Source organism: Pituophis catenifer, unplaced genomic scaffold (genome assembly GCF_029215685.1).
Source record: "Pituophis catenifer annectens isolate HBS135680 unplaced genomic scaffold, rPitCat1.0.hap2 SCAF_3, whole genome shotgun sequence".
Classification (NCBI taxonomy): Eukaryota; Metazoa; Chordata; class Lepidosauria; order Squamata; family Colubridae; genus Pituophis; species Pituophis catenifer.
In genome coordinates, this window is record NW_027256883.1 from 183,431,970 (window position 1) to 183,442,793 (window position 10,824).

The window sequence follows — 10,824 nt, forward strand, 5'->3', positions numbered from 1 at the left end:
GAGTCATGTAAATAATGTTCTAGGACACTGGCATCCTCCATTCCTTATAGGTCAAGCCCTCAAGCCCACTACTCAATGGCTTACATGATGGATAAATCAGATATTTTAAATCCTTTTCTGAATAACCGGCACCCCATGAGACAACAGAGTGAAAGTTCATTACAGATTCTTGACCCAAACAGTAGACCCCCACAGTTAAAACAAAGAATCAACTGTAAAGCTTCCATGTACTGTAGGCTCCTTGACAGAAAGGGCCTCTGTGGGAGGAGGATGTCAAGCCAGCAAAAAAGCATTGTGGGCATCACCTCCCTTGTTCCGCCTGCTGAGAAAGAGCAACAATGTCTGCTACTCTGGTCCATCAAACTCTTGCGCAAGGAAACTCCAAGAGCTCGAGTTCACCAGCAGTGGACCACTAAGGAAGAGAATCCTAAGCAATACAGCAAATGGTAGTTTTAACAGAATAACGACTGCAAGTTTGCTAAATAAAATAGCTTGATGCTAAATAAAATAGCTTGATTGAGAAAGCAGGGAAAGGAACTACAGGAGAGCTTCCATTTTCTTCTATGGAAAGATAATGCCATTTTGGTCCATACCTGGACCAAAGTTCAACAGGAACAGTATTTCTTAATACAGAGACATGGAAACAGAAGCAATATTACTAAATATTACTAAATATAATATATTAATATATATTTATATTACTAAAATCGAATGACTACAATGTGGCATTTGGAAGCTGTAACATTCTTTTATGAAAAGGCAGAAAAAAACCATTTATATAGTTAATGGAGGAAAGTTAAATTACACTTTTTGTAGGAAGCGAACTGATCTGTTGAAATGATTTTGTTTTGTATAAAATAACTTAAGAAAACTCATTTGAAATCTTTTCAGTCATTCTCCATTTCTCTACCAATCCATGGAAGAGAGAGATAGCATTCTGCCAGTTTTACCCTGAACACCTATTTATAAATTCAAGATATACAGCCCATATTTCTAGTTAACAGAAGCTCAAAGCAGCTGACAAAATAAAACAAAAAATTACAAAATTAAAAGTTTAGAACTAGTCCTAAAAATAAAATTGAAAGGCTGGTAAAAACTTACAGATAGGGACAGTAGGTGGTCATATATAATTCTGAAGGGTTTGCATCCACATTCAGAATATAGTTGTATATGTGAAAGATGCATACATATGTACACTTATTATCACTCTGCTACAGTATGTTATCAGAAGCCCTAATCTCATACCTGACATTACATATTCAGTGCCATGTTTGCACATGCACACTGCTGACTCCATTGCAAACATAATAATAAACACGTGGGTGCTAAAGATAGAATAAATGCACACAGTCCCTTTCTCCATCACCATAATATGTGGAAGAATATGACTGAAATAGTTTGCCAGATAACATTTTTAAAACAAGTGCAGGCAACTTCAATGCCAAGCACATTATTTTTTCACATCATTCCTTCATTTCAATTACAAACAAGAACTCTCACTCCTCACCAGCATCTTTGGCTAGGCTTACAATAAAATTCTCATCATTTCAACAAAGGGGTCACAGATACACCACCAGTAGCATAGGTGGTTAAAAGCATGAAGGAACAAAGAAATTGCCTTATACTGTCTCTTTCAGGAAGATTCCAAGCAGTAGATGTTTTTTCCACTTTCCTTTCCTAAACTTTGACCCCTTCTGCACACAAACAAGGCACTCTACCATTGGGCCACAGCCGAAACATGTTGCAGACATGAAGAGTGTGCTTAGCTTTAAACAGAGCTAGTACTGGTCCAGTAAAACAGAAATGTTTAGTCTAACTTCTCAGAAGTTGTACCCAAAGGATCCACACATTTAAATTAGACGGTCTGTGGTAGAGAAATCTAAAATCCAGATGGCACTTACTTCCATGTTATGATTAGTATTATAAAAACCTTCTCCCTCCAGCACCCTTGAAAGACCTGGTTATTTCTTTATATACACATTATGTGCACAATAGTATGCACAAATATTTTTAAATCTTATGTTTTTCAGGTTTGTTTTTTTTCTTCCAAAGTATTTTAAAGAAAAAAATGTACAGCACCATTAGCCATCGATAAAGGTACTAGACAAAAGTTAATGTTGACATTATTTCTATACCTATATGCTTGTATAAAGATGTGTATATAGCTTTGTATGTGAATAACACTGGAACATCCTTAGGTTTTTTTCCAGTTTAAACACTTTAATTCCAGGACAGAATAGCAATGAGACTTGCATTGCTGAAGCCACTTATTTCCTCTGCATGCCATGGCAAGCTCATTGCTTTTGGAATTCCCTTCTCTTTTGTATAACATCAAGCAGTATGCTGCTCTTCAGAAAGCAACATATAGCACAACCAAAGCGAAACATTTGCTTTTGTTACTGCAAGAACAAATTGCACAGAACACAGCCCTTAACATCCTGTAACAGGAAGTGAAGCTGCCTCATTAACAACATTTGCAGGCTATTGCTCTATAAAGAAAGAGGCCAACTATAATTCAGTTAACTTGCAAACAATTATAAATAAGAAAATTAACTATCAGACTAAAAACATATTAACTATGTAGGTTAGAGAGGAATATCTTGCGGAATTAAGTTCTACAATTTCACTTTTTGAGGCCTAGGCCTTTTAGTTAATCATTTCTTTGCATGTTTTCATGAGCATTCTGCCCTTCCTGCAAGTTTGCTGCATATGCCACGTTTAAGCAGCAGTATTTCAGTCACAAGTTTGAAAACTCTCCTATAATTATAGCCATCCAGAAAGTCTTTTGACAAAGGCATGTGTGTTTTAAAAACAATTATATCAGCTCACAGATACAACTGCCAGCATATCCTGCTATTCTCTAACTTTAAAACTCATGAAAGAGGTCTAACCTAATACAATGGCCCTTCTTCCCTCATTGCTCAGATTCACACAGAAGGAACAAGCTGAATCTTATACATGGCAACAGACAAGAGGGATTTACGACCACTGGATTCTCAACATAGGATTTAAAAATAACCATAATCCTCATTTGATCACGATCGAACGTCCATTACGTCTAGTCCAACGCAGTTTTTAATGTCCCGATAGAATAATTTATATATTTCTACACCCAGCACCACCAAGGCCCTCCTGCAGCTTTGCTCGAGAAATGCTCCAGAATCACGTCCCACCCAGCGCTAAACAAATGGCCTGCACATTATTTGGCTAGCACGAAAAGAAACAACCCCCCCCCCCCACCTCTCTATACCATTCAGAGCACACATTCACGAACACGCCAATGCATTCATGCTACACGCGTGACACACTTTGCACACTGAGCAGCACGTTTCGCCGCTGGCCAAACGCCTGGTTTCCTGGAAGGCAGCGACAGGAAAAAGCGGTGGCATTACCGGTGGCCGTTCCAGAGCAGGCCTCTGCGTTACGGTCTCCAATCTGGCGGGCTGTGGAGTGGCAAAGAGCAGCAGCTCGGTGTCGTTGTCTCCTTCGGAAGCGGGGAGCTGGTCTGGAGTGGAAATGATCACGATCTGCTGTTCCATCACATGGATGGCCTCCGCTCCCCTCAGCAAGGCTTCCAGGTCTGCCACATTCTGAGTTACTTCCAGCCCCTCCAGAGACATGGCACAAAGCGCGGGGACTCACATGCCCGAGAACTTGGGAGGAAGGCAGGGTGGGGGTGGGGTGGGGTGGGGGGGTGGGAGCCCGGGTTGCCCCCCTCCTCTCCGCACACCGCAGGAAATCAGAACCGTCCCCCCGTCTTGAGTCCCCCCACCCCGGAATCAAAGTCGCCTCAGCGGACTAATTCCATCGTCCCGGCCGCTGCGGTGGAGGGAGACACCGGATGGCAGAGGCTGGTAGGATGGAACACGCCCCATCCTCTTTTAAGAGCAGAGGCCCGGGAAATGGTGTCCGGAGGAGTCGCATCCAGCCAAGGCCCGAAGTTGAAAGGCGAGAGCGAGGAGGGAGAGCACCAGGGCGGCTGTGCAGGAGGACATCGGCGAGTCCTGTCCGGGCGCCGCTCGGGAGGGAAGGGGAAGGGGAAGGAAGGGTGGGGTGGGGGGGTTACAGACAGCAGCACATCGCGGGGGACTCTTCCATCCACGCTCTCCGGGGCCAGTGCCGACTTCCCAGCTGCCCAGCCTTGTTCCCACTCGGGTCTCTCCGAGATTCTCCCCTCCTCGGCCAAAAATCAACGGAAGCTTTCTTTTTTTTCCCGCCCGTCTTTTCCAACCAGCGAGCTCAGCCGATCCGCTCGCGCTCAACTCAGGCACTGTTATTGTTCCCAGCTGGTCCCGGCCTCGCACACGTTTGCGCGCCAAATCCTTTTTGCCGCGAAAGCAGCACGAGCAGGCTACCGTCGCTCCCATTGGCTGAGTCGGCCACATCAACATTCGGCTTCAGGGGAGAGTCGCCCCCTTATTGGTCGCCGCTCCGAGATTGATACCTTACGCCGCCCTGTCGTTGGGTTACGAGCGGGCGGCCGCCGGAGCGCGGCGGTGACGGCTCAAAACGTTCTGACAGCCTTCCAATGACGGCGGCCCGGGTTGCGGAAGAGGGGGAAGGAGGCTGACCAATCGGAGGGAAGACGCGGAGGGCATGTGAGGAAGGAGGCGTTATTGTGGCGTGGGAGATCTCGCAAGGACGCCTGGTTGCCCAGCGAAAGTGGCGGGTTATTTATTAGCTACTTGATCGTCCTACTGCCTGCAACGTAGCTCGAACCTAGGGTGCGTTTAAACAAAAGTAACCCTCCAATCCGGGTTTAGTAAGTAATAGTAAGATGTACTGTTAAGCAGAAACATTGTAGTTTAAATCCTTGCCATGCCGTGTGAATCAGAATCAGGATAAATTGAAACGGCGTCCATGCCATTTTATACATTTGGGGGGTTTTTTTAAGGCGGGATCGTGAATTTGGGCTTATAACACTTCTGCATTCTGGTTCCACTCAGCTCAGTTCTGTTCCTCCTCTCCCATTCATTTTGTGTAGCCCAGATAGGTGGCAGCATCTAGCCAACAGAGGAAGCTTTAAAAAAAAGTAAGGAATAGCAGAATAACAAAGTTGGAAGGGACCCTGGAGGTCTAGTCCAATCCTCTGCTCAAGCAGGAGACCCTTCCAGACAAGTGGCTGTCCAGTCTCTTTAAAAGCCTCCAGTGGTGGAGCAACTACAACTTTTGAAATTCGGACCAGCTTATTGTACTGTCCACAAAGGATATACCCAAGATCTATAGACTAGAGTGGGAAATAAATAATAAAAATGAAGCTATTCTTTATTGCTGTCAGGAAAACCGTACAAACATCCTGTAATAAACTTTTAATCAGCATGCTAAATGTGAGCATGCATACAAGCGTCTTTTACATCCAAACATGCTTATTGCCAGGGACAGTAAGTTGGTGATTAGTTTTATTTGGAAAGGGGATTTTTATTTCCTGTTAAAGCTAAATCTGTTGCTACTTCATTGAAATATATTTATTTTTATTTATTTTATTTTTAATTTGATTTATATGCCGCCCTTCTCCGGAGACTCAGGGCAGCTTACAATGTGCTCAGCAATAGCCTTCATCCTTTTGTATATTTATACAAAGTCAGCTTATTGCCCCCACAACTGGGTCCTCAATTTACCTACCTTAGAAAGGATGGAAGGCTGAGTCAACCTTGAGCCTTGGCGAGATTCAAACCTGCAGTAATTGCAGGCAGCTGGTCTTAATAACCAGCTTAATAACAGGGTGCCTTAGACCACTGTACTACCAAGGCTCTTATGCCTTGTACAGTATAAGAAATGCAGGTTGCCCATTACAGATCAGCCTTTCCGCAGTAAATTTGGATGCAATATTTTCCAATAGATTTACACATTCAAGAGATTATTGCAAACTACAGTGTATGTAAAATATCAAGTAATGTATATGAGTAGTAGTGTATAGGCAGCAATCTGTTACTGGCCAGACCATTCAATCATAATTTACACTTTACATTGATAAACAACAGGGTTCAGACATTTTCACTAACCGTATATTGAGAGGACAGATTGAGGACCTTTAGACTATTTACTAATCAAATACCTGCTCTATCAGAGAAATATCCTCTCTCAAATTCAGACACATATGACACACGTGTTGGAATTATATATTATTGTTTTCGTTCTCACTGCATTGCAATATTACTCAGTTGCGGTAATTCAATAATGTTTGCTATTGGTGCATCGAATTACCATTAATATCCTTTTTACATCTCATTCCTATGATCAAAACTGTACTGAACGCTCAGTAAGTTGATGGCAAAATAGATTCTCATGGTTTTATTTCAAGAAAGTAATCCTGACCATATTTTCTGAGTGTATTTTTGAAGCCAAATGTTTATTTCCTGATAGGAGTGTGTTGTTATTTTTTCTGTCTCTTAAACTTTAGTTTTTTTGTTGTTATATGCATTAGAAACTTAGTTTTTATTAACAGCCACTGTATCCAGTGGAGTTTCATCTCAAATTTCTTAAGCTAAAATTTCAAAGACAGAAAAAGAAAAGATAACAGCATATTACTATCAGGAAATAAACATTTGGCTTCAAAAATACACCCAGAAAAATATGGTCAAGATTATGAAGTTACTTTATGTGTCTTCTAATGTGTGTTAGGTTGATAACCTATATTATAAAACAATTTTTAAAAATCCAAGATTCTAAATGGTGAAGTGGCATTCTGATAGTGCCCTGAAGCAATTTCCTCTTGAGATAGTTTAGTAGATATATTTTGCTGTTATGCAGGAAATCTATTTGTCATATGTGACATTGGGAAATACCTCCTCCAGGTTACATTGGCTAATGCCTCTGAAGAGGAAAATAAGGTCATTGCACCTGCACTGTACTACATTTTGTTCCATGTTTTTTTCTTTTAGTAGTATACTAATCTGATTAATAAAATGCAAGTAAATCAGGGTTAATACCCTGCTTTGCTAAAGGAAATTTGCATGGTTCACTTGTATTTGTTGCTGTATGAGATGCTTTCAAGACACTGCATGAAATACACTATAAACCATGCCTAAAATGATGTGCATTTTGAACATAGTGAATGAGAGCAAAAAGATGTATGAATTATTTGTGTATTTAATAATTATGTGATGGATTTAAATATCAACTTTCCTAGGAATTTTATTTATTTTATTTTTATTTTATTTCAAATTTATATACCGCACCTTCTCCCAAGGGACTCAGGGCGGTGTACAGCCAGATAAAAACATATAATACAAACATTAAGAACAATTAAAAGAATATATATTAATTTGGCCCCAGTTTAAAATGACAAACCAATTAAAAATTTAAAAATATGTTAAGCCAGCCCGGCTTGATGAAAAAAGAAAGTTTTAAGGGCACGGCGGAAGGCACCAAGGTCTTGGATTCTCCTTATCTCAGGGGGCAGCTGGTTCCATAGGGTAGGTGCCCCCACACAGAGAAGGCCCTCCCCCTGCGGGTCACCAGCCTACATTGTTTGGCTGATGGCACCCCGAGGAGGCCCTCTGTGGGAGCGCACGGGTCGATGGGAGGTTGTCGGTAGCAGCAGGTGGTCTCGAAGATAACTAGGTCCTATGCCATGGAGCGCTTTAAAGGTGGTAACCAACACCTTGAAGCGCACCCGGAAGACCACTGGGAGCCAGTGCAGCTCGCGCAGGAGCAGTATTATGTAGGAGTGCCATGCAGTTCCCATAATTACGCGCGCAGCCGCATTCTGGACCAGTTGGAGCCTCCGGGTGCTCTTCAAAGGGAGCCCCATGTAGAGAGCGTTGCAGTAGTCCAGGCGAGAGTGACGAAGGCATGAGTGACTGTGCACATGGAATCCCGATCAAGAAAGGGTCACAACTGGCAAATCAGGTGAACCTGACAAAAAGTCCCTCTGGCTACAGCCGTCAGATGTTCCTCCAAGGACAGCTGCGTATCCAGGAGGACTCCCAGATTGCGCGCCCTCTCTGAGGGGGCCAAAGACTTGCCCCCAATAGTCAGCGATGGAGTCAGTTGACTATATCGGGATGCCGGGAACCACAGCCACTCAGTCTTGGAAGGGTTGAAGCCAGTACTAACCAGGAGGGACACGGATCCAGTAAACATGTGGCCGCACTAAGTCTCCCCAAAATGCTGTCCACATCATCAGGGGTCACAGAGTCAAACTCTTCCCAGATAATGTTCTCAAGACTATTCCTCGCCACCCTGCCCGAATCTACCCAGTCAGAGTCCAAATCCCCCCGGATCTGAGCGATTTTGTCATACAGATATTGTCTGAAATCCTCAGCCCTGCCTTCCAGGGGGTCCTCCCGCGCTCCCGGTTGAAGCAGGGAGCAGGTCACCCTGAACAGGGCGGCTGGACGATTGATGACGCAATAAGAGCGGAAAAGTAATTAAACTTTGCCGCTTTTATCGCCACTAAGTAGGTCTTAATATGCGACCTTACTAGTGTTCGGTCAGATTCAGCGAGACTGGCCCTCCAACCGCTCTCCAGGCGTCTTTTCCAGCGCTTCATCTCCCTCAGCTCCTCGGTAAACCAAGGAGCCACGAGGGATCGGCACCGGGTCAGAGGCTGCAGAGGCATGACTCGATCCAAGGCCCCACCAGCTGCCTGATCCCAGGCAGCCACCAGGTCCTCGGCCGAGTCATGTGCCAGATCCTCAGGAGGTGGCCCAAGCTCCATCTGGAATCTCTCAGGATCCATCAGGCGCCTGGGGCGGACCCATCTTATTGGCTCCGCCTCCCTGCGGCGGGGTGTAGCGGTTTGAAGGTCCAGGCGAAGAAGTGAGTGATCTGACCATGACAAGGGTTCCATGTCTATATCCCCTATAACAAGACTACTCAACCACTGGCCAGAGACAAAAATCACGTCCAGAGTGTGACCCCCCCTGTGGGTGGGGCCATGAACTAGCTGGGTCAGGTCCATGGCCGTCATGGAAGCCATGAACTCCCGAGCCATCTCGGACGATTCACCAATGGACAGCAAGTTGAAATCACCCATGACCATAAGCCTGGGTGTATCAACTGCCACCATGGCTATCACGTCGAGTAGCTCGGGCAGGGCCGTTGCCACGCGGCAGGGAGCCAGGTACGCAAGCAAACAAGCCCATCTGAACCCCATGACCCCATCTCACAAAGAGGGATTCACATCCGGCAATCTGTGGCACAGTGGTCTCCCTCGGACCAAGACCTTCGTTAATAATAACCGCCACCCCCCCCGCCCCTCCCCTGGGCCCTCGGCTGATGGAATGATCTGAAGCCTGGTGGGCACATCTCAACCAGGGGGACCCCTCCAGGCCCAACCAGGTCTCTGTAATACCCGCCAAGTCCGCTCCCCCCTCCTGTATAAGATCGTGGATGAGGGGGGCCTTATTTACCACGGACCTGGCGTTGCACAGCATCAGCTGAAGGCCCAGATCCTGAGTATCCGAGCCACCTAGTATCCGAGAGGAGCCTTGGAGACCGGGGCGGCAATAGCTCTCAAACAGTGAGTGCGCTCCCCCGACACGTGATATGGTCTCCTGCTCCCACCATATCTGCCCCTCCCATCCACTGTGCTAATGGTCCATCCCTCATTGGTATAGCCCTCCATCCCCTCCCCTCCAGCACCCTCCAAACCGTTGCCCCATGCTGGGCTCGGCTCCGACCTTAGTGGATTTCCCTCCCCCCATCCCCTTTGGTCGTTCTCTCAGTTCCCCTTAAAAGATTGTTAACCCCCCCCCCCATGAACCCTTTAAAATCTTATTTAAAAACTTCCCCAAAAAACCCCACAAGCCCTTCCTCGCACCATGCCATCTCTCAGGATTCCAAAATCCGTCATCAAGATAGGCCCTCGATAAAGTGGAGGGCCAAACCTGTGAGAGGGGGAAATCTCACAGGGCAAGGAGTTCAGACACTGAATACATCAAATAGTTAGGGGTGAGAAAAGTCCATGGTCGGGAGACCACCATGATGTTATAGTACAGGGGAAAAAGTTCCAGTCCATGGCACAGGCAACCGGGCTCCATTGCCCTCTCACAGCAATGGAGAGGGAGATATATGCCATCCAACCCCCGGAAGTTTCTTGGCCAACCGTCCTCTCACAAAGGCTGACCAATAAAACTTTGATGGACAAGGGGACTGAAGGCAGCCATACACCGACTCCCACCGGCCTCGAGTCCATAGATCCAGTTCCCCATATGGGTTAGGAGAAGTCAGAAAGCCCAATCCTCCAGCTCATGAGCAGGATTTAGTTCAAAATTTAGTTCAGGAGAAATCTTGCAAAGGCAGGAGATTCAGAGATGGCTTGATGGAAATGGGGGAAAGTAGGAACAGCTCAGCAGGCCAGGATAGGTTGGGTAGTTATAACCATAATAAAGCCAACAAGGTCTCAACTCGGTAGAAAAAGGAGGGAGGGGAGGGGGGAAGTATAGGCAGCAAGTGCCAATAGCCATTTTCCAGCCCCCTCAATCTCTCACAGCTTCCAATTGATGAAACATAGCACTTCCCAGTTTTGCCCCCTCCAGCTCACCATGGAGGTCTCCGGGTCTGCATGGGGGTGGCCCTGCCCCCAAGGGCCAAACACCCTCCAGCCACCAGGGAAATCCAATTTTACGGCTGCTGCCAAGAGTCCCACGCCATCTCAGTTGGTCTGCAGGCCTTTAGGAAGCCGCCCTGGCACCAGCCGCCATCCTCGCCAACCGCCGTTGCAGACACCATCGCCACCGCCGACACCGTCGCCATTGGCCCTCCCGCAGCCGCCCCTAGCCTCCACAGATCTTTCTCGAGGCATCCAGGGGCATGGGAAGACTCCGTAGGGGGCCTCAGCGTCGCCATCGTCAAATGTCGCTGCCACTGCCCCGCCAC

The 10,824-nt window shown here is 46.0% G+C and overlaps 1 protein-coding gene across 2 annotated transcripts in view; it reads right to left on the reverse strand.

Moving 5' to 3' along the window:
• The window catches only part of E2F1 (E2F transcription factor 1), a 32,783-nt gene extending 29,163 nt beyond the window's left edge, over positions 1-3,620 (reverse strand). For both annotated transcript variants that reach the window (XR_011600277.1, XM_070941666.1), the window contains exon 1: positions 3,393-3,620. Coding sequence is in view for 1 of the 2 variants with exons in the window: in XM_070941666.1 (XP_070797767.1) it covers positions 3,393-3,620 (228 nt within the window). In the remaining variant the exon portion in view is untranslated. The remainder of the gene's footprint in view (positions 1-3,392) is intronic.
• Positions 3,621-10,824: the final 7,204 nt, after the last annotated feature.